Raw genomic sequence first — 25,207 nt, 5'->3', positions numbered from 1 at the left:
TTCAGATGTGGTAAAGAAGTCTGAGGGAGTGGTCATAGAGGAAACCAGCAGCCCTTCTTCATTGAATTGGTTGCTTCCTTCACTACTATTCCAACCTAGCTTTGGGGCAATAATTCACAAGTGTCATTCTTTATGAACTTTTGTACTAGAAGTTAGAGGAAAAGATCTTGACTTTTACTATAGTTTGGTTTCTAGTATTTTCAAGATACTAGAAAGTGTTTTTCAAGTTTTTAAAAATTTTTTCTATTTGGTTTATATAGTATCTTTCTTTGGGGAGACTTGGATCCCAAGCATTTATTTTAGTCTTATTTTCTATTAGGTAAAAGAAAGCTACACCTATAAAGAATGAGTTCTTAATCTGGGGTGTATGAACTTATTTTAAAAAATATTTTGATGACTGTATTTCAACTTAATTGTTTTTCTTTGTAATCCTATGTGTTTGAAAACTGTTATTCTGAGGAGTTCATAGGCTTCCCTAGACAGCCAAATGAATGGGTCCATGACAACAAGAAAGTCAAGACCCTCTTCCCTTAGAGTAACAAACTATGCTTTGTTATTGATTTATGGGGGGGGGGAGAGAAAGGGGGAAAAGGAGAGAGATGAATGAATGAGAATGCTCTATAAGGAATTGTAAAGAAACTCACAGAAAAGAAATTGAGCATAAAATTTGATACATTAGGAAGAAGGGAAATATAACATTTATGGTTTATTTCCATTCTTTTTCTGTATCAGAATCCTGTTTTATTAATAGAACTTTGAATCCCAATTTATAATTATTTTAACTTCATTGTTACTTTTTAGATTGATTGTATATCCCCCACCACCTACAAAAGGAGGATTAGGAGTTACTAATGAAGACCTAGAGTGCTTAGAAGATGGAGAATTTCTTAATGATGTAATCATTGATTTCTATCTTAAGTAAGTAAAATACCAAACATACTTTTCTATGTTTGATAGTAACTCACCTACTTTTGTTGTCAAAGGTTAGGGGGAAAATGGTATTTTAAGTATCTTAATTAATTACACTCTCAAAACATGTTAGTAGAAACTTGTCAGGTTTTAGTTTTGTTAGTTTTTTTATATGTAAATCTATTATCACTCATCACATTAAAGACATATCCACTAATGCCAAAATTGAAAAGTATCACACAAATATAGATTTTTGGCCAAACAGCTCTACTGTTGACTTGTTCTATTGAATCTTCAGTTTTCTAATTGGTCATTATCATCCTGTGAAATTCATTTTTTCTGGCCTACAAAAATTTTGACAGCTTAGTTTCATTTTTTCATTTCCAATAGACAGTAGAATTCAGTATGACAGTTGTTACCACTATAGTTTTTTTTAAAAATTTTTAAATTTTTATTTTTTTATTAAAGCTTTTTATTTTTCAAAACATACACGTGGATAATTCTTCAACATTAGGCCTTGCAAAAACCCTGTGTTCCAATTTCCTCCCTCTTCTCCCACACTCTCCAAAATGGCAAGTAGTCCAATATATGTTAAACATGGTAGAAATATGCCTTACAGACAATACATGCATACATATTTAAACAATTGTTGTGCCGTACAAGAAAAAAAGAGAAGTAAAATAAAATACAAACAAACAACAACAAAAAGAGTGAAAATGCTCTATTGTGAACCACACTCAGTTCCCACAGGTCTCTCTCTGGATAAAGATGGCTCTCTTCTTCACTGAACAACTGGAAGCAGTTTGAAGCATCTCATTGTTGAAGAGAGCCACGTTCATCAGAATCGATCATCATATAGTATTGTTGTTGAAGTATATAGTGATCTCCTGGTTCTGCTCATTTTACTTAGCATCAGTTCATGTAAGTCTCTCCAGGCCTCTCTGAAATCATCCTATTGGTCATTTCTTACAGAACAATAATATTTCATAACATTCCTATATCATGATTTATTTAGCCATTCTTCAGCTGATGGGCATCCATTCAGTTTCCAATTTCTTGCCACTACAAAAAGGCCTGCCACAAACATTTTTGCACATGTGGGTCCCTTTCCCTCCTTTAAGATCTCTTTGGGATATAAGCCCAGTAGAAACACTGTTGGATCAAAGGATATGCAGAGTTTGGTAATCCTTTGGGCATAGTTCCAAATTGCTTTCCAATATGGTTGGATCCATTCATAATTCCAACAATGTATTAGTATCCCAGTTTTCCCACATCCCCTCAACATTCATCATTATCTATTCTTGTCATCTTAGCCAAACTGAGAGGTATGTAGTGATATCTCAGGTTGTCTTAATTTGCATTTCTCTGATCAATAGTGATTTAGAGCATCTTTTTATATGACTAGAAATAGTTTCAATTTCTTCATCTGAAAATTGTCTGTTCATATCCTTTGACTATTTATCAATTGGAGAATGGCTTGAATTCTTATAAAATTGAGTCAGTTCTCTATATATTTTAGAAATGAGGCCATTATCAGAACCCTTAAATGTAAAAATGTTTTCCCAATTTATTACTTCCCTTCTAATCTTGCCTGCATTAATTTTGTTTGTACAAAAACTTTTTAACTTAATATAATCAAGTTATCTATTTTGTGACCAATAATGATCTCCATTCTTCTTTGGTCGCAAATTTCTTCCTCCTCCACATATCTGATTGGTAAACTATTCTATATTCTTCTAATTTGTTTATAATATCATTCTTTATGTCTACATCATGAACCGATTTCGATCTTATCTTGGTATAGGATGTTAGATGTGGATCAATGTTTCTGCCATGCTAGTTTCTAATTTTCCCAGCAATTTTTGTCAAATACTGAATTCTTATCCCCAAAGCTGGGGTCTTTGGGTTTGTCAAACACTAGGTTGCTATAGTTTTGACTGTTTCATCTTGTGAACCTAACCTTATTCCACTGATCGACTATTCTATTTCTTAGCCAGTACCAAATGGTTTTGATGACCACTGCTTTATAATATAATTTTAGATCTGGTATAGCGAGGCCACCTTCATTTGCAATTTTTTTTCATTAATTACCTTGAAATTCTTGACCTTTTGTTTTTCTAGATGAATTTTGTTATTTTTTTCTAGGTAAGTAAAATTGTTTCTTGGGAGTTTGATTGGTATAGCATTAAATAAATAGATTTTGGGAAGTTTTGTCATCTTTATTATATTTACTTATCTACCCAAAAGCACTTGATATTTTTCCAGTTGTTTAGATCTGACTTTATTTGTGTGGAAAGTGTTTTGTTGTTTTGCTCAGATAGTTTCTGACTTTCCCTTGGCAGATAGATTCCCAAATAGTTTATCCTATAGACAGTTATTTTAAATGGAATTTCTCTTTGTATTTCTTGCTATTAGATTTTGTTAGTGATGTATAAAAATGTTGATGATTTATGTGAATTTATTTTGTATTTTGCAACTTTGCTACAGTTGTGGATTATTTCTAATAGTTTTTTAGTTGATTTTCTAGGGTTCCCTAAGTATATCATCATATCATCTGCAAAGGGTGACAATTTGGTTTCTTCATTACCTACTCTAATTCCTTTAATCTCTTTTTTTTCTCTTATTGCCAAAGCTAGCATTTCTAACACAATATTGAATAGTAATGGTGATAGTAGACAACTTTGTTTCACCCCTGATCTTATTGGGAATGGTTCCAGTTTATCCTTATTACATATGATGTTTGCTGATGATTTTAAATAGATGCTACTGACTATTTAAGGAACAGTCCATTTATTCCTATACATTCTAGTGTTTTTAATAGGAATGGGTGTTGGATTTTATCAGATACTTTTTTTGTATCTATTGAGTTAATCATAAAGTTTTTGTTAGTTTGGTTATTGATATAGTCAGTTATGCAAATAGCTTTCCTAATATTGAACCAGCCCTGTATTCTTGATATAAATCCTACTTGGTCATAGTGTATTATCTTGGGGATGACTTTCTGTAATCTCTTTGCTAATATTTTATTTAAGATTTTTGCATTAATATTCATTAGAGAAATTGGTCTATAATTTTCTTTCTCTGTTTTCATCCTACCTGGTTTAGGTATCTGTACCATGTCTGTGTCATAAAAGGAGTTTGGTAGGAGTCCTTCTTTCCCTATTTTTTCAAATAGTTTATATAGATATATTGGAGTTAATTGTTCTTTAAATGTTTGGTAGAATTCACATGTAAATCCATCTGGCCCTGGGGATTTTTTTTAGGGAGTTGATTAATAGCAAATTTCTTTTTCTAAGATGGGACTATTTAAGTAACTTATTTCCTCTTCTGTTAATCTGGGCAATCTATATTTTTGTAGATATTCCTTTATTTCACTTAGGTTATCAAATATATTGGCATAAAGTTGGGCAAAATAACTCCTAATTATTGCTCTAATTTCTTCTTCTTTGGTGGAAAGTTCTCCCTTTTCATTTTTGAAACTAACAATTTAATTTTCCTCTTTTTTCTAGTCAAATTAACTTAAGGTTTATCTATTTTCATAAAACCAACTTTTAGTCTTATTTACTAAATCACTAGTTTTTTTTTTTTTTACTTTCAATTTTATTAATCTCCTTTTATTTTTAGGATATCAAGTTTTGTATTTGATTGGGGGTTTTAAATTTGTTCTTTTTCTAGCTTTTTTAGTTGCAGGCCCATTTTATTGATCTTCTCTTTCTCTATTTTATGCAAGTAAACATCTAGAGGTATAAAATTTTTCCTTATTATCGCTTTGGTTGAATCCCACAAATTTTGGTATGTTGTCTAATTATTTTCATTCTCTTGGATGAAATTATTAATTGTGTCTTTGATTTTTTGTTTCACCCATTCATTCTTTAGGATGAGATTATTTAGTTTCCAGTTACTTTTTGGTCTATTTTCCCCTGGCCTTCTAGTAAATGTAATTTTTTTTTTCACTGTGACTTGAAAAAAATGCATTTACTATTTCTGCCTTTCTGCATTTGATTTTGAGGTCTCTATGTCCTAAATTATGGTCAATTCTTGTTACCACTATAGTTTTTATGAAAGAAATTTAGAAAAAGATGAAAATATAAGAACGTGCAGAGTAAATAATGTTGAGAAAGTCAAATTTTAATTTAATATTATTGTAGAAATTAAGCATCTTTTTAGTTTGTTGTATTTTTTTAGCAGAATTAATTTTTGATCTAAATTTGGTAACCTTCAATAAAAACATTCAAGTGACAAATGAAAATAAAAACTTCATTACTTAAAATTTATGTGTAAGTGAATATCAACTTTTACAAATTAATAAGGTAAAACAAAAAAAAAAACATTCTATATGCTCCCATGTCTTTAGTTGCATACCTTTTCTTCTGTATATTCTTTTGGTGTTTATTGCCATTATTATTTCTTTTATTATCACATATTTGTAATCATTGTATATATTGTTCTGATTATACTTTTTTGCATTACTTTTCATATTTATTTTTTATAAATTATTCCTCAGTTATTGGATACATGGCTTATTTTTAAAATTATTTTATTTTATTGTCTTATTTTTTGTTATGTTTTTTGTTATGTTTTTGTTATTTTTTGTTATTATGACTACTGTAGCTTAAATGTTTTTTAATTAAAAGAGCCGCCCTGTCCCCTTTTTTTTTTCCTGTGTGAAAACCCCTTTTGGAAAGTTTTGTAATTTATTTTACTACATTGTTTTCCAAAAAAGATTAATTTGATTTACAACTCTTTCAGCAATGCTTGTTTCTGTAGTGCTCTGTAAATACTGAATTTTTTTCCTTTTTAACTCTGTGCCAACATAATGGGTTAAAAATGACATTTAAGGGTTGCTTTAATTTACATTTCTCTGATTATTAGAGATTTTGAACAATATTTCATGTGACTTTTAAGAAACAATTTGTTTCCTTTATAAATTGCTGATTTCATAAACTTTATGGCAGTTTCTTTGAATGTTAATTTCTTTTCTGTTAAATTCTTTTGACCTCAAATTTATATAACAAGTATTTACAGTAAAGAGTTTCCTCAGTCTTTTTTTTTTTTTGCAAAAATTCCAATCGCATTGCTTTTGTCATACAAAAATTCTTTATTTTTCTGTAATTGAATTATTTTATTTTGTCTTCCATAATTTATTTTGTTGACTATTGTCTTCACAATTGCAAGAAATAAATCATTGAATTTCTGGTAATTTTGTGATCTTTTAAATAAATAGATCATTGATCTAATTAGAAATATATCTCTTTATATTTTATATGGAGATATGCATCTAATCCTAATTTTCACTTTTAAACAGGATGAGATTTATATGTGACTTTCTTCCCTTGCTAAGGTTAAAACTTAGAATTTACTCTTTGTATTCACTGTATTGTTATTACAGATTTTGCCTGTGCTTTTGAATTGAGAAAATATATTTGGTTACTTAATAAGATCTAGTTTCATCTGTTCTACAATATTTGTTATTTATCTTCTTTGATGCTAAAGGGATAATCTCAAGGATGTATATTTTTGTTAGTGTGAGTACTCTTCCTTAAAAATTAGATTTTGTAGGATTTTAAAAAATATTACCAAGATTACTCTCTGTGGTCTTATTTCTTTCAGAAAACCATCCTTTATAATGGATCCCCCCTCAAACCACCCCACACGGCCCAAAAAAAAGAAAAAAAGAGAAAGAGAAAGAAAATAGAACATCATCAAAACCCATCAGTATATTGAAAAAAAAAAAACTTGACATTTTATGTAATGTTCTACATCTCTGGATACTCTCCTTCCTCCCACTTCTGTGAAAGAGTTGGGGGAGGTATATTCTAGACTCTCTTCTTTGGGGTCAAGCTTATAATTTTTCACAACATTCATTTTTGAATATTTCATAATGGTGGTTTTTTCTGTTTACAATATTATAGTCATTATATTGTTTTCCTCACTCTTTATTTCACTTTGTGTTAAGTTGTGTAAGTTTTTTCATGTTCCTCCATATTCATTATTTCTTATAGCATGAACTCTCCCTTTTGACATAGATTATAGCCCCTCTATACATTAGGAAATCACTTTGAAGAGTGGCTTTGGTCAATTTCCCTGTGTCCCTCTACAATTTAGATAGGGTGGTCTTAAAACTTCTGATACGCTCTTTGTGTTCTGCTGATATAGCTTTTCAAACAGCAAGGTTCCCTGTGCAGCAAGGTTCCCTGTGCAGCAAAGCAGGATTTTGGTGAAAAAGGAAGTCATAATTTTATTAAATACATTAAAGATTAAATGGGAATGTAATTATTACTATTTGGCAAATTGAGGCGGTGTTGTAAGAGAAACAGACTGAAAACTAAAGATATCTGAGCTGTGTCTCCCTTATGACACTTATTAGCTTTGTCATCAGTTAAGTCACTTGAACCATCTGTCAGATGTAATACTTATTTCACAGGGTTTTTGTGAAGATAAAATAAGATTATGTAAGTAGTAAGGCTTTTTATAAGCTTGAAAGCATTTTGAAACTTGAATCATACTTTAAAGATTAGATGAAATAATGAGCAGAAAACTTTTTGCAAACATTTTTCCTTCTATTAAAGTCCCAATCAGAGCTTTCAATTTGGTATAGTGAGAACCTCAGGTTCTGAAAGACTATTCCAACAGAATGCATGCTGGAGCATGTGCTATCAAGCTGGAGTGAATTTTGGTTCTTACAAGATGTCAGGCTCTATTATTTTATCATTGGGGAAGACCAAAGAAGCTTGTTATTGCCAAGTTTACTTAACCTGTTAAACTTTTTAGTTAGAACAGTGCTCTAAGACCATTTACTAAGTCTTAAAGATATGTTTTTTATTGAAGAGTACTCTCCCTGACAAAATCACAGATACTTGAAGTATTAGAATATGATAATTAAAGTAGAATCTTTTCTTTCTTTCTTTTTTTTTTTTTTTGGCAGCATGGAAATAAAGAAATACACATAGATGTAATAATTATAGCTGACAAATATTTGGCTTAGGAAACAAATGAAAGAAATACTTGATGAAATGTAAAAGAGCACTGTGAAGAAAGTTTTCTTTTATCTCTTCAATGCAAACAACTTCCTAGCTCCATGATTAAGTAAATACTGTAATTTCAGATAGTTTTATGTGATCCTTGCTACATTTTCTTTTTAGTAGGAGCAGTCCTGATTTTACTTGTGTCCACTGACACCATTATCTTTGATATAAAAAGTTGCTGCAGAATTTATTCATGTAATCATTTTATTCTTATATTTTAAGAGAAAAATAGTTCAAAATTATCTTTTAAATAAGATCTTTTATGGAAAGATTAAAAAAAGGAAAGTCTGGTTAGATTTCAGTTTAGTTTTGAATTGACTGTCTGGATTATTTACTCTGAATTTAATTTACTTTGATGCTTAAATGTACTTGTTTGATTTTTTTGTTAAAAGGTATTTATTTGTTTTTGAGAACATGCTTATTTTTTATTCTTTAATAAACTATTGAAAACAGCTGATAAATGTTCTAAATTCCCTGGTTCTTAAGGGCTTAAAATAAGTCTTTAGTTTGCTAGAAAAATGCTTGAAATAAAAAGAAACATATTGGTTAAAAGAAAATGTTTTGTGTGGAAATTATCTTGAAATTTGGTTTAATTAGAATTCCAAAATTTATTCAAGACTTCTTTAAGCAGTTCTGGTTCTCCTAGCTCTTTTTTGGAAGAGGTGATATTTAGCTACATATTATTAAATTCTAAAACTTAGATTTTCCAGTATATATTATAAAATGCTTTATAAGAGACTGAGTTAAAAGTCAAAACTTTCAAGTCATAAATGATTTCTTTTGGTGTTACTCTACTTCTGTAGATATCTTATTTTGGAGAAAGCATCAGATGAACTTGTTGAACGAAGCCACATTTTTAGCAGCTTCTTTTACAAATGCCTGACTAGAAAAGAAAATAATTCAATAGAAGAAAATCCAAACCTTTCGTAAGTTGACTTTCATAAGTAATTTTTTGTTTTGCTATTTCTTAGTGTTTCTTTTTGAACCTTGAGTTAACATTGCTTCATATGAATCAGCATTTTAAAATATTTTGTTAAAAAATCAAAGTTGAACATCTAGCCTATTTAATTTATATTATTTTAAATTCAGAAAGTATCATTTTTTTCAGCCACTCTGTCTTCATTAGAATTCTTTTTCTATTCATTCTTATTCACTTTTACTCTATTTATGTGGTCATAGTATATTACATAGTTTTAGAATTCTTTAAATTTTTTTTCTTTGCGTTATTCATATAGGTGTTTTAAAATAATTTTTATAACATGAAAGTTATAAATATCACATATTTGTATGTATTTTATACTTTTTAGTCATAAATACATTATAGTGTTGCATTAAAGTACAATAATTTATTAATTCCTATTTTTGGACATTGTTTTCAGTTTTTAAATATGATATGAAATTCTTTGTATAGCTAGATTTTTTCCTATTAATATTTCTAGAGCACACTGCAACAGGGGAATTATTGGGACAGAGGACATAATTATTGCTGTAATTTTATCATGTACTTTCTGATTGCTAGCCAAAAAATTGCTAGCTATCCTAGTTTATAATTTCATCAGTAATGATTGTATCTATTCTTCCATAATCTCACCATCATTGAACTTCTTTGCTTTTAATTGTATTTGTTCACTTGATAGGTGTAATTAGTTCTTTGAATTTCTTTGAATTTGCTTCTCTTTATTAATGAATTTAAAAGGAAATATTTTTCAATGATTAAACACTTAGAAGAAAAGAAGAAAAATAAAACTCTTGTATATTCATAGTATACCAAAACAAATTTCTACAGTATCTATGACCAAAATGGATATTAAGTATCCAAGATAAGTTTTACATACAGTTCTGTACTAAGACTTTTGGAACATTCTATATTTCATTCTACATCTTGAATCCATTACCTCTCTGTTTCCAATTCTTTGCCACTATAAAAAAAAGATTTGAAACAGTCACCTGGATAAGTAAAATTAGTGATAAGTTTAAATGTAGTGAGACTATTTGAAACTATAAGTTACTTTTTTCTGTAATTTTGTTTATATCATGTCACTTTACTTGTAGCAGTACAGTACTATGCTTAGAATGAACTTAGTAAAATAGAGATTGAACACTTTTCTCCCCAAACCACAGGCCCAGTAATTAATGCCCCTAAACACACACACACACACACACACACACGCACACACTGTTACCATGATTTGTTACATGATATGTTTAAAATCCTACTTTGAAATATAAGGATTAGAACTGTCAATGTTATTGATAGGGTGGCCCTTCCAGAATAAAATAAAGAGAACAGTTACATTTTCTCATGAAAATTGGGAGTAGAGCTAGGTAAATATATGAAGCAAGGGTAATATAAAAGTACATTTAGCATTTTAGACTTTTAATAATTTAGCATTTAAAATTTTGTGTACATAAAATTGTTTTTTACATTGATGTAATATCTTATGTTGAGGTTGTTTTCTTCTGAGGTATTTACCTAAATGGATTATTTTCCCCTGAAAAACTAAGTAAGACAAATTAGATTCTGCTCCATTATATTCTTTTTAAGAGTAAAAATTTCCCAGGATATCTAATTGTATTATTTAGGGACTGCATTTTGATTTCATTTTAAAATAGATATTATACTATTTTATTTTTCTACAAATATAGTAAATTTAATTTAAATTACATATGGATCTTGAATTTTATTTCTTCACTAACATGAAATCAAATTTCCTGGTATAGAGCCAGATTTCACCAACCAGTTAATCAACAAGCATTGAGAATCTATTCTTTAAGTAGCATTTTTAGGAATACTAAAGAAAACATAAGATATTCTTTTGCCCTTGAAAAGCTTAAAATTTTATTAGAAAGTCAAGGCAAACATTATTAAATTATTAGCAAACAAAATAAACTATTATATAATATGGTCTCACATTTTGTTAGGAGTTCAGAGAAGGAAGTGCTACTCACTTTGGGCTGAAATAGTCGTTGAGAACTAAGTGCCGAGTATATTATCTAGCCTGGAGCCTCTCCATTATAATAATGTTCTCTTTACTTGTCTGTTTTTTTAGAGATCTCTTTATCACACACAGACATATACACATATATTTTATAACAAGTACATTCTTTTGGGTAGTCTACTTATATCTGTAAGAATTGTTCAATAATATTGTTTTATCAAACTTTCAATTTTTATACTACTTTACAGAATTAGTCCTTTAAAATTGGGTCCTTTTGTATTATGTGTTGAATTTCATTAAGCTAAATAGAAAATATTATTTTTACTGCTATCAAACAATTTATTGGCAAGAAGTAAAAAAATTCTTGTGAAAGTACTTGTATTTCATATCTGATATACTTTAAATTGATTTGAGATCCAGTAAATAAAAGCATAGTAACTTTTTATGGTGCCTATTACATTAAACAAAAATTGAAGCTAATCTCTCTAGAAGATTGGAATTCTTTGATGGTTTCTTTTTGGTCATCTTCAGTGTCATTTAGTGAAGCCCTATCATTAGTGATAGTACAGTCACCAAAAATTTCTTTCCTTGTGTCAGTTGATCAGACAAAGGTCTTTACAGGAAGAAACTGTCACTACTTTGTCTGTAGTTGATATTATGCTTCCATATCCTGAATCTCAAAGTATGCACTGTAACTTTTTACATATGTAGATGGTGTTATTGACCTACCATTGACATGGTAGGTATTTTGGAGTTGTTTTCCAAGAGAAATGATGAATTTTTATTGATTTATTTACATTCTCTAGTCTAGTATTTATGATCAAGAACATATGTTTAGATCTTAAAATTTAATCTTGTGCTAAATCTCAAATTTTTATTGTCTTCTCAATTTCACACTTTTTTTTACCCCATCCCAATAGACATGCATTCTTTTTATGGTCTCTTTGGGACCATAAGATCCTCTCATTAAACAGATGACATATTCTATTTCTTTTCATCCCACTTTTTTCATTCCAATAACTGTGAACAAGTATTTTAACTGATAATTCTTCTATTCTTCCACAAATCTCACTGTGATTGATTGTAAAAAGAGGATTTCTATTTTCACTACTAGTATTCTTCCTCCTTCATCTTCCTTCCCCAATTGCTGCCCTACTCCAAATTAGCAATATGTTTTAGAAGTTCTTACTCATTTTATTAATAATTTATGTTATTTTAAAATATAATTATAGCAAATAGAGAAAGACATAAACAATATTTCTTTTCTCATGTATCTTTATTCTTTTTAAAATTAGTTTTGTTTTTTGTTTTTTTTTGTTTTTTTTAGTTTTTGTATTCACTTCCTCCTTCTTCCCCCTCCCCTATCCACTGAGAAGGAAAAAAACCCTAATTCATTACAACTATGTATAAACATGCAAAACTAACTCCTACATTAGCTATGTTCCAAGAAAAATTAAGCAAAAAAGAAAAAGTAATGGAAATATGATTTAATCTGTAATCTGAGTCCCAGTTTTCTGTCTGGAGGTAGATAGCATATTTCATCATGAGTCTTTTGGAATTTGGTTGATTGTTGTATTATCAAAGTTACTAAGTCTTTCAAAGTTGATTATCTTTACAGTATTGCTGTTGTATAAAATGTTCTCCTGGTTCTGCTCACTTCACTTTGCATCATGCAAGTCTTCCTAAGTTTTTCTGAAATCATCACTTTCATCATTTCTTATAGAACAATAGTATTTTATCACATTCATCTGCTATAATGTATTCAGCCATTCCACAATTGATGGGCATCCCTTCAGTTTTCAATTCTTTGCCACTACAAAAATAGCTCCTAGAAATTTTTTTTTTGATTTCTCTTTCTTTGTTCTTTTTGGTTATATACTTATTAATAGCATCTCTGAGTCTAGGGATATATATATAGTTTTATAGCTTTTGGGGCATAGTTTCAAATTAATTTCCAGAATTGTTGGACTCATTCACAACTTCATCAACAGTGTGCTTTTGGAACAACAAAATATCTTCTGAAAATTCTGCCCATGTAATTTGTGATTAAGTACAATCTACCCCAAACATTTGTTTTATGTAAACAAATTGAGTCTGTAAATAATTTACTTGGATGTCCTTGATATTATATCCTCAAAATAAAATTCTCCCTTATTTGCTGTTGGTAATTGATTCATGATGAAAGCATATCTTTGAGATTTCTTTAATTACTGAATAAGTTTGTATGTGGGATGTACATATCATCAAGTGACTAAATCTTATATTCATAATGCCATTGAATTTACTGCTATTATATATGAAGTTATAATGCCTGCTTTAACAATCAAGTTGCAGTAGTTATTTGTTTAGGGGTATAAAGTTATGAATTATTTTAAGTATGGTAGCCTAAAATTGTTGTAGTATGGTAGCCTAAAATTGTTGTATTTTGCTTATTAGAAGGAAATAAATTAAAAAAGAAATGTTACGCAAAAGATTTTGCTAAAATCATTACCCATGGAAAACATTGTATAGAGATTTTAAAAAACAGTAAGTCAGAAGTTCCAAAACATTAAAGAAAAATCCTGTCACATTTTAAGAACTTAACAGATGCTTTTGAGTGACTGATTTATGGAACCAAAATATGTTTTTTTTCATATTCACAGAATGGCTCAAAGAAGACATAAAAGAGTACGTACATGGACTCGTCATATAAACATCTTTAATAAAGATTACATCTTTGTACCTGTAAATGAGGCGTAAGTTTGGCTATTATTTTTTTTAAAAAGAGTTTTTAGAAGATGCTGTTCTTTTAGATGTTAGGTGCACTAAAAGATATCATTTTCTAAATTTTCAGCTTTGTTTTTAATATGTCCTCACAAAAGTAAGTCAGTATACTACATATACTACATATATATTTTTGTATATACTACATTGTAATTAACCAGAATTCTCTTGTTCTAGAACTCAATGTGATGTGGAATGAATTGAACATTTTAAAAGAACTTTTGGGAAAACAGTTTGATTTTTTTGAATTCTCATGCTCAAAGAGAGAAGGGAATGTTGCCCTGACTGAATATACAATAAGACTTTTCAAGAGTCTCTCCTCAATTTTATAATATATACTTATCCAGTAGTCATAAGTTTTGTAAACCCTCTCATAGCAAGAACTCCTAAAGAAGTGGAAGTGACAAAGATTGAGCTACCTTGGGGTCAGGAGCAGAGGGGCTGTAGAGGACACAGCCATCATATTCAACTAAGGATTAGAGAAGGATTCGTGAAAGAGGTTGGATGTAACATGGATATGAAATAATGGGGAAGGTTTTGACAGATGGAAATAGGGAAAGGGCATTGCAGGTAGAGGAAACATCTTGTGTAGAGGTGTCTATGTACACAAGTAAAAACTCATGGTTTATCTGTAGTAGGAGAGCGATGTGATATGAATCATAGAATTACAGTGATCTGGAAGGGACCCCAGAAGTTGTTCAGGCCATCTTCATGTGTTTTATGCATGAACTAACAGTCTAATAGAAGGCATGAGGCTGCCTCTGTTCCCACAGATTGTAATTATAAATTAAGATTTGAATCCAGGTCCTCTGGATTCAGAAGAGAAAACCAGTAGAAGTTTTCAAGCCGGTACATAATTTGATTTGATTAATTTTGATTTAGAAATATGAATCTGGCAGATGCATAAGGCATAAAGGTGATACAGTGGAAATAAAATGGCATTTAGAGCCAGAATAGTGAAGGTCTGTTCCCAACTTTCCCACTCATCATCTGTATGACTGAATTCCATATTTATAAAATGTGGGAGTTGGATTAGATGATATCCTTTAGATGATCCATGATCTCCTCCAACTTTTATGTGGATGTCATAATGCTTTATTATTGAAGTTGATAGATCAATAACCTTCACAAGTGGTGGAAGGCTATTCTAATAGTCCAGGTGGGAAGTACTTAGGAAATTTAAGTTGAAAATGAAAAAAACATTGGTTTGATATTGCAAATTTTGTAGGACTTAGTTAACATTGTATAAAAGAGGGAAAGGAGAGTGAGATATGGAAGAAGATTTAAGATTTTGAACCTATATAGCTCAGAAAGTGGTAGTTCAGTTAAAAGACAACCAATTTAGGAGAAAGTTGGTATGAGAGCAAGATGGTAAGGATAAAAGAAAAATCTTGAAAAATAATATGATTCCCATTTTTCTAGGGTATTAAGGCTACAAAGCATTTTTTTCCAAATCACTATAATGTTTCTATATTTTAGGACCTCCTTCACTTATATCACCTTCACTTAATGACCTCTTTCCTTTGAATTTCACTCCATCCTTTTATATAATCTTGTCTAGATCTTGGTGACAGCTTCCTCCTTTTGAAGAAGTTTAGTATCTGAGTCACTATTTGCTATATATCAAACATGGCCTATATATATTTAAATTTACATGTTGATTTTTCTGTTTGGAATGGATCATTGATTTCATTAGTGTTTGGGAAGCTCCATGATAAATATCTCTGAAGGTAGATTAGCACCTTCTCTGAAATTCATAGTCTCAAGAGTTGCTTGCAAGATGACATAAGTCACTTGCTGAGGTTATACAACCAGTAGATATCAGAGGAAGGTCTTATATATTTCTTCCTGACAACTCATTAGCAACATTCTTCCCATTATTCCTTCTATATGTGAATGTTTTTTCATTATAATCTTGCTTCCTACTTTATCAAGTTCAACTTCTGTGGTCTGCACTTTCATTCCATCTCAGTCACAAATAAGGATGATCATTTCCTTGTTCTTGTTATTACAAGTGTTTCACATCTATAATTTAGAACTCTGAAATTCATGTATCTAACATGACACATGTTAGGAAACATTAGGTTTCCCCATGCTTCATTCTTCCAAAACCCACTTTCTATCCTAATTATAATATCAGTCACTCCATTCCTTCCTTTATCCCCAAGCCATTTCTGCTACTCTGGTCTCATTTTCCTTCAAAATTCTTAAGTAAACCAAAGTAACTGTACACTATCTCAAAAACTTGAACATTTTAAATCTTTGTTCTACTATCTCTGTGATCTAATCTTTGATTACTTCTATCATATGCTTCTCTGCTTTTGCTCCTGTGCATCTGAACAACCTGGAGTAACTCATGTAACCATGCTACCCGAGTCCCCTGCCACTTTGTTATCTAGTTCCAATGGGGCCCTCATTACCTATGTGCCTCCCCTTTAATTTTCATTGACTTACTCTCTATCACACTTCCCACTGCAATTATTATAAGCCTCCGGCTTCTTATACCTCCCTCCCTCTCTTTCCCTCTCTTCCTCCCTCTCCCTCTCTTATTCCTTCTCCCTTTCCCTCCCTCCCTTTTTCTCTCTCTTTCATCTTTCATCTCTCTCTGTTTCTCTCTGTGTCTCTCTGTCCCTCTCTCCCTGTCTCTGTCTCTGTCTCTCTCTGTTTCTCTGTCTCTGTCCCTCATCTCTCTGTCTCTCATGTCTCTCTTTTGTCTCTCTGTTTGTCTCTGTCTCTCTGTCCTTCATTTCTCTCATTTCTTTCTTTCTCTGCCTTGTACTTGATTAAAACAAATTGCTACCTTCTGTTTCAGACTCCCTTTCTTCTCTGATTCCATGTTTAAAACCACCTCAGGGTTATCTGTCCCCACTCTTTCTTCCCTTTCCTTTTTAGTTCAATCTCAGAGAATGAGTTTTTTGCCAGTGTCAACTTATCTAATTATATCCTTAATATCAAATCTTCAGTATATCACTCATTGGATCATCAGTCAACAAACATTCATGAAGTGCCAACTATGTGCCTGATTCTGTTATATACTGGGAATACAAAGACAAAGCAAAAGAGTTCTTGTCCTCAAGGAATTTAATATTCTAAAGAGGGAGACAATGTGTGTATGTATGTTTATACAAAATAACGAATCTTCTTATTCGCTAGTTTAATTCCCTACTGTATACCAACACTGCAGATGTCATATATCCTTAAAAACCCTTCACATCTAAAAAACTGTGTCCCTTATTTCTCCTGTCTTTTATAGTTTAACTCAGAGAAAAAGTTAACTTTATTCATTACCCGCACTGTTTTCTCACTCCTACTCACTTTTCAGTTTCTTGTAATCTGGCTTCCTCTCCTATTTTCCAACTGTATTTGCTATCGCTAAAGTTACCTTTAAGCTCTTTATTGCAAAAATCAATTTTTTTAGTGCACATTGCAGTAGTTTTTTTTTTTTTTTTTTACTTTGGCTGTTTCCTCTTAATAATTTCTTCACCCTGGATTTTCATTACATTGTTTTGTTGTAGTTCTCTTCAGATTTGTTTAAATGTACATTTTTTTTTTTTAGTGATTTAGAATTATAGAACCCTCTTTGATAGAACTGATTTTTTTAATTCAGAATTTAAGCACCAAATGAGTATTTCCATACACAAAGTAGAAGATTGAACTCTCCTTTTGAACCTACAAATCCCTCAACCTCCTCTGAGCCATATTTTGTTGGGTACCCAACTACTTCTTCTACAATAGTACAATATCCAACTACAATACAAAGTGTATTGCAGAAACTGATATCTCAAAATGTACAATAAGCAAGACTTCAGCCCTAGCAAAGTTTATTACAAACTCCGTTTCATGTTCTCACACTTCTGTGATGTTATTTCAGATGCCAGATTGTTGTCTTTTCACTGGATGCATTATGTTCACACTGGTTCCTCTATAATTTTCTCCTCTGCTGTCAGTCTTGTTCTTGCCCTATCATCACAAAAGCAGGAGCAAAAATAAAAAAGCCTCTCATCCATTTCTCCTATTGAGAATTGAGCATTTATCACTTGGATCCCTGTCTTACTCTCTCCTTTTCTTATCTGAAGCAGCCAGGTGGTAGGAGTAGTAAGAGTGCTGTCAGTAGTCAGAAAGACCTAATTTCAAATCTGGCTTAAGCCACTTTTTTTTGCCTCAGATTTTTTTTTAATGTGTAAAATGGGGGTAATGGTAATAGCACCTGCTTCATAGGGTTGTTGTGAGGACCAGATGACATATTTGTAAAGTGTTTGGTCCAGCATCTGGCACATAGGTGTTAGCTACATCAAGTATATGGGGATTTAATTTGGAAGGTCTTATTTTTAGGTACTAAAGAAGGAAAATAACTATGTATAATGAGAAGCATATAGAATAAACTGAGCATAATCTCAGAGGCAAGACATGAAGATTAAGGAAGTCTGGGTAAAAGCCTTCTTGCAGAAATAACTGAGTCTCAGAGAAAGCCAAACAAGTTAGGAAGCGGAGATAAGATGAGGAAATAGTGTCTGTGAAATGGGAGATATCCAATTAAAATTTTTGGAGATAGGATATGTTGTGTCATAGGTATAACAGCACAGAGTCTACTACTATTGAAGAGAGTCAGGAATAAAATGCTTTGAAAGATAGAAAGGGGCCAAATTATGAAAAGCTTTGAAAATCGGATTCTATGTTTGTTCCTGGAAGTAACAAGTTACTATTGGAATTTATTGCATGGGGGTATATAGGTCTGAAGTGGTGGTGATATGATCAAGTCTTTGACTTAGGAAGATCTATTTAATAGCAGAGTAGAGATTGGACTGGTAGAAAAATGTATCAGAAGGCTTTTGCATTAACTCAAGTGGGAGTGGTTGAAATTTAACTTCAAATTGATGTTAGGTAAAATTGAAAGAGAAAAGAGACATGTAAGAGCGATTGTTATGATAATGGATATAGATATATCTATATAAGATGATAAAGAACTTGACAACTGATTGGATGTGGGGGATCCTCAAAATGAGGATTTGAGGATGACATCTATGTCATGAGCCTGCATAACTGAAAGGACACTTTTACCCTTGAGAGTGTTTTTTTTTTTAAATTAACTTTTTCCCTTTTGGTATCGTTAAAAGGGAAGTTAGGAAGGAAGTTTTGGAGTAACATAAATTTAGATTTGGATATCCTAAGTTTAAAGTGTTTATGAGACATCTACTTCGAGATATCTGATAGAGATTCTAAGCTCTTCTAACCGAGTCAAAAGTTCACTGTTTAAAATACCAGTGTTCTGCCAGAAGAATAACAATTTCTGAAATTAAAGTTGCTGGTCATCCAAAGGAAAGTAGATATACAATGGATATAAGTAAGTTGCATTATATTACCAATGAAAATTTTGGAGAAGATATGTAATATAACAAATGTATGACCAGAAATGGAGGTAGCAAGAAATGGTATGTAGCAAGAGCAAGGGAAATTTGATTACCAACCTCCATTAGCCCTCTACAACATCAAGAGATCTAGAGAAGGCCTTTGTCATGCCAGATTTGCCCTCTTTAAATGTTTCATGCGGAAACATGGAGAAGAGAGTTATACAAAATAAAAAAGGTATGAATGATCTTCAATTTGTTGAGTTGGATGAAACATGTGTATCAGAGATTAATCAATCACAGATCTATTATTGGCAAAGAATTTAAATTAGATAAAAGTTGTCTAATGGAATGCCACATGGCTTTGTCCTTAATTTTGTCCAGTTAAGCATTTTTACCAAAAACTTAGAGGAAGCCATTAAAAAGAATATATTTGTTGTATCTTTGTATGATTGTTACACAGAGGGGTAGAAAAGAATACCTAATAAATTAGATAATAGAATTAATATTGAAAAAAAGATGATGGAATTCTGGATTAATAGTCTTTTCTATAGGAAAAGACAGAAGTTTTAATTGAATGTTGGCTCAAAATGAGTTATTAGCATAACATTAGCATGTAAAATAAAAAAAAAAAAAACAACAAAAACTCCAAAACAAACAAATCATTTAATCTTAGGCTGCATTAATAGCAATAGCAATCATCCAGATTGATAGTGCTAATTATCTCACTGTACTCTCTGCTTTTCAGATTATATCTGGAATATAATCTGTAGTTCTTAATGTCTTATTCTGCATAGCCACAGAGCAGAGAGGTGAAGGGTGCATGTGAAATTGTTGAAGAAAATGGAAATTATATGAAGACGAGTAGAGTGGTGATGATAGAGATGGGAAGGAAATATAGCTGTTAACTATTTGAAGTACTGACGTACGGTATAGATATTAGGTTTATTTTGGCACTCCAAATATAATGTAATTGGGAAATACTTGTTTAACAAAGTAAATGAAAATACAATAAAATACAGTATTATATTTAAAGACTAAGTTAGTATGTGGTTCACATATGGGACCTTTATATAAGGATTAGTGGCCCCTGTTTCTTTTTGAGTTTGACACTACCACTTTAGAAGATAAAACTATATTTGATGAATTAAAGTTTCAGAGAAGCAAATTTTAGCTTACTATAAGGGCTTTCTCATAATCATTGTTTTTAGATTGAGATGAGAACTATCAGGCCTATTTTACCAGATGTTTTTATGGAACAAGATTAAATATCTTTGAGATTATTTTTTGATTGAGCCTAAGATATTACTTATTTCTTTCTTTCTTTCTTCTTTTTTTTTTAAAAATAGATCTCATTGGTATCTTGCAGTCATTTGTTTTCCATGGTTAGAAGGACCTGTGTATGAAGATTTTCCACACCAGTCATCTCAGCAATCCAAGTCTCATAACTTTGAAACTCCCCTGGGTAATATACAACATAGATGGTAGTCTTTTAATGAGCATGGCAATAAAGTACAAAATATTAAAATAGAGTGACTACAAAAAGCAATTTGAAATTAAAGGCAATAGCTAGAAATAAATTTTAAATGAGTAGCAAGAAATCTTTGACTGTCATACAAGGAAATCTTGTCTATTATATTACAGCAATAAATGATCATGACATATACACTTCTAAAATTACAGAACTATAGGTAGAAATATTTTGTGGAATCCAACTGACCTCTATTTTGTGCCATTCATCTCCATGCATATCTTGTGTTTATTAACAATTGTATATAGTGATTAGTTGCCTTCATAGGTAATTGTTCTCTTTTTCCCCCATTCAGATTTTCTACTATGAACTCAATATACAATGCAAAATAATGCTTAAATATATCCAGAGAAACCATATCTTATAGTTGATATATATGTTTTGGACAAAACAAACATTATTAAAGATAGTCATTACATTATAGTCAAAACATGAAAAACAAAACAGATGAAATGGCAACATTCCCAGAGTCTCACTAACTACCTCTTGGAATTTACAGTTCTGCGATCATTAACAAAAGATAATTCTGCCCCAATTAACTATTATTTATTGCCACACTCTTCTGTTATACTCTCTGGAATCACTACTCTATTGTTAGCAGACTTCCTTTCATCTTACATCTCTTTTCCCATCTTCTGATCCTGGTTAAACTTTACTTTTTCATAAAGATCTCTCATTCTTTACCAGCCACTCTCAAGCTGCCTGCTCCTTCTCTTAACTTTTTCCCTTCTCATAGTCTGCTAAAGGGCTAGACAGTTGGGTCAGCAACAACAACAACAACAAAACTTCTAGTTGGTTGGTTCTGCTACTTCCTTTGCCACTATCACAATGAAGTTTCATTCTACAAGGATTTATTGTCCAAATTAGATTATTGCTGCTGTAATCTATTGATTTCTCAGGTCATTTTTCCTACTACTAAAATGAGTTTAGGACTTGAATCACATTTCTTACCTCCATATTAATTTCTGTTCTTATTCGTTATTATTTCAGCAATAATACTGATGATCCTTTGAACAACATAGGACTTTTATCTTTTTATTTTTAGTGACTTAGACCTCCTCATTTATCATTAGGAGTTATCATAACTTAGACTTCCTCATAACTCCAAACTATTACCTTAGGCTTAAAATTTTGAGTCATCTTTGACCATTTCCTTTTTAGCAACTTCTTGCCAATATTCAAACAACAACAACATAACAAATATTACGTCCCATTGATTCATCCTCCATAGTATTTCAATATTACTTCTTCTTTACCTACACAGCTATCACCTTAGATCATGTATTGCTGAGAAGAGCTAAATCCAGCATAGCTGATCATCATACAGTTTTGCTATTATTGTGTATAGTGTTCTCCTGATTCTGTTCACTTCACTCAGCATCAGTTCATTTAAGTTTTTCCAGATTTTTCTAGAATATTCCATAATATTCACATGCCATAATTTATTCATCTATTTCTTACAGAACTATAATAATATTTGATAATATTCATATACCATAACTTATTCAGCCACTTCCCAACTGATGGTCATCTACAAAATTTCCAATTCCTTGACATAAAAAGAGCTTCAAACATTTTTGCACATATGGGTCCTTTTCTTATGATCTCTTTGGAATACAGAACCAATAGAGATAGTGGTAGATCAAAGGGTATGCACAATTAATAGTTCCAAATAGATCCAGAATGCCTGGATCACTTTACAATTTCACCAACAATTATAGCACTCAGTTTTATAACTTCCATTAAAATCAAACTGGACTACTAAATATTCCCCAAATTTGACGTTTGATTTCCTGTATCTGTGCACGTCTACACAGGATATCTCCCAGGCTTAGAATATACTCCTTTCTCATCTTCACTTGTTATCTTTCTCCATTTCACTAAATCTTTTTTTAAAGAAGTTTTTATCTTCAGTATATTTTTTTCATTTTACCAAATGTATTTTTTAAGGAGTAGTTTTCTTCAGGCAATTTCTGTTTCTTTTTCCAAACTTCTGAAAAGCTTTCTTTTTTTCCTCCATTTTTCTTCTCTCTTTTAAGATCTTTTTTGGACTCTTCCAAGAGAGCCTTGTGAGCTTGAGACCAATTCATATTTCCCTTTGAGGCTTCATCTAGAGGCATTTTGTATTTGCTGTTTTCTTCTGGGATTATTCCCTGTCTTTATAGAAGATCTCTGTAGTCTGAGCTTTTTTTGCTATTTTGCTCATTTTTAAAGGTTGAGATCTATTCCTAGGGTACAAGGGAAATTGTCCTGAGCTTCCTCTATAGGGCGACAGGCTTCAGGCAGCCTGTGCTAGGGCTGCTGCTGCAGGCTTCCCAACTGAGTGAATGAGCCTGGCAAAGTCCTGCCTGTTAATGCTGGGATTCATGGCTTCACTGTTTGTGTTCTGTAGTTGTCTTGGAGGTCCCACAGCTTTTCTGCTAATTCATTGGCCATTTGAACCAGGAAGGAGTAGCCAAAGCTGTTATATTTTGGCTAGGAGCCTCTTGCTAGGTTCCTAGTGCTGCTGGGCCAATCTACTCTGGGCATCTTCAAATTTGGGCTGTGTTTCCCCTCTGCCCAATTAATACAGACCTTTCCCAAAGTCCTTCTAAGATATCTTATGTTGTAAAATTATTATACTCTGAATGTCTGTGAATTCTGTCACTTCAAAATTCATTCAAAGGTTTGATCTAGTATTGATTCTGAGGAAAGCCAAGAAGAGTTCAGGCAAAGTCCTCTCTCCTCCTCCTCTGCCATCTTGGCTCTACTCCCCCTCCCCCATCTCCACTTATTATAACCTTTCTCTTTATTTGAGGCTCAGATCAATTGGTACCTCTTCTGTTAAACCTTCCATAATTTTCCCAATTGAAACTATTCTTTCTCTCCACAGATTTTGCTATAGCACTTTATTTGAATCTTTACCTTGCCTCTTTATATTATACTTATTGTATAGTATGTATACAGCTCTATTCTGAAAAACTCCTATACACATACATACACATATGCATGTGTATATATGTATATTTATATATACATGTACATCTGTATAAATATGGACATATAACAAATACATGTATGCAGATGTCTCTTTATCTTTGTGTATGTCTACATCCTGAAAAACTCCATAATACATATAAATAAACGAATATATATGTATGTATGTGTGTTGGTTTATGTGTGGTTTATATGTACACAAATGTACATAGATGTCACTTTATATCACATTTATTGTACAGTGTTTTTGTACGTTTTCATTACCATTCTGAAAGGTTCAAGAATACATAAACATATGTATATACATATAATTATACATGCACAAACATACAGATGCCTTTTTATATTTTATCATGTTTTATGTGTTTTGTGTATTTGTATGTATATATATATCCTGATGCTAAAAGGCTCAAGAATTTCTTTCTTCAGCACACATATATATGTACACACACATACATACCATAATATACTTTATAGTATATTTAAACGTAGCATATAAATATACATTTCTATTCCTGAAAGGCTTAAGAATATATATTTATATGTATATAAACATGTATACAGATAAAATACATACAAATGAGTGTGCATATATAGGCATATACACATAGGTATATAGTTAAGGATATGTTATATATAGGTATGCACATATGCATAATTATATATACACATCTTTTTGTTATACTTTTATATGTATATGCCATATCTTTATACTCCTACCCCTCCCACAGTAAAATAGAAATTCTTTAAGTTTTGAACTTTGCTCATTTTTTTATCCTTTTATCACTAATTTTTGGCTCAGACCCTTTCATGTAATAAATATTTCTTAGGTTTAATTTCATTTTCTTATTGTTGTACTTTGAGCTTTTAAGAAAGATTGTCACAGCTATCATGGGTTTTAGCCTCTGAGATTTGATGTTTGTAGATAAGAATCAGCCTTTATCAAGTCTTTCCATTGTTTAAACTTTTGCATAATAACAAAGTCCAATAAGTCCAGGATATTTTTTCTTTTACTAAATGTATAGAGATGAAATAAATATTAGATATAATTTTTTTAAAATTAATGCTTATGTTGTTTTGTTATTTCAAACTAGATAATGATCTACATATTACATCCTCACTCTCCTTAGATACAGAGGATCCCCAGGTAAGTGAATTTTTTTTTAGATGTGAAAGGAGAACTTAGTAGACCACTATGATATCTAGGCAATGGGACATATTAAGATAATTCATTGCAATGATTATTGTGGTCCTTAGACCATTATTTTTTAGACTTTCTTTTTTGGTGGGGAAGGGATGAGATAAAGACTTATGCTAATTCTTAGCTAATCATTTTTTACTTATATTTTTATGGTTTATTCTTCCTCCCCAGATATATTTCTCCCTAGATATTCTTCATCTTGCCTACTAAATACTTCAAGGTTAAACTAAATTTTTTTTTAAAAAGATTGGCAACATTACTCAACTTAGTATCATTCATGAACCTATTAACACATCTTTTATTCCACATTTCATCTGAGTTATAGTTAAAGATCATTAAGGTCTGCTACAGGATCAGCCTTTTATGGTTTTCACTCAACCTGCTCTCTTAAATTCATTTTACACAAATGTGATGTAGTTTAGATTTTATTTATTACCCTAATTCATTGACAATTCTCATATGATACAGTTTTAAGCTTTAAGTTTTATTTTTTTCATAAGAATAATAAGTAGTATAGA

The 25,207-nt window shown here is 31.2% G+C and overlaps 2 protein-coding genes across 5 annotated transcripts in view; one reads left to right on the top strand and one right to left on the bottom strand.

The window, feature by feature from the left end:
• The window catches only part of LOC100918193 (putative protein FAM172B), a 194,813-nt gene that overhangs the window by 118,469 nt on the left and 51,137 nt on the right, over nucleotides 1-25,207 (bottom strand). The window lies entirely within an intron of this gene.
• The window catches only part of SENP7 (SUMO specific peptidase 7), a 156,646-nt gene that overhangs the window by 110,209 nt on the left and 21,230 nt on the right, over nucleotides 1-25,207 (top strand). For all 4 annotated transcript variants that reach the window (XM_031959602.1, XM_031959601.1, XM_031959603.1 and 1 more), the window contains 5 exons: nucleotides 802-918; nucleotides 8,738-8,860; nucleotides 13,516-13,608; nucleotides 20,331-20,446; nucleotides 24,583-24,635. In XM_031959602.1, coding sequence (XP_031815462.1) covers nucleotides 802-918; nucleotides 8,738-8,860; nucleotides 13,516-13,608; nucleotides 20,331-20,446; nucleotides 24,583-24,635 — 502 coding nt within the window. The remainder of the gene's footprint in view (nucleotides 1-801; nucleotides 919-8,737; nucleotides 8,861-13,515; nucleotides 13,609-20,330; nucleotides 20,447-24,582; nucleotides 24,636-25,207) is intronic.

This window comes from Sarcophilus harrisii, chromosome 3 (genome assembly GCF_902635505.1).
Source record: "Sarcophilus harrisii chromosome 3, mSarHar1.11, whole genome shotgun sequence".
Taxonomy (NCBI): Eukaryota; Metazoa; Chordata; class Mammalia; order Dasyuromorphia; family Dasyuridae; genus Sarcophilus; species Sarcophilus harrisii.
Note: the sequence above shows the minus strand (reverse complement) of the source record. Positions and strands in the feature narration are given on the sequence as shown.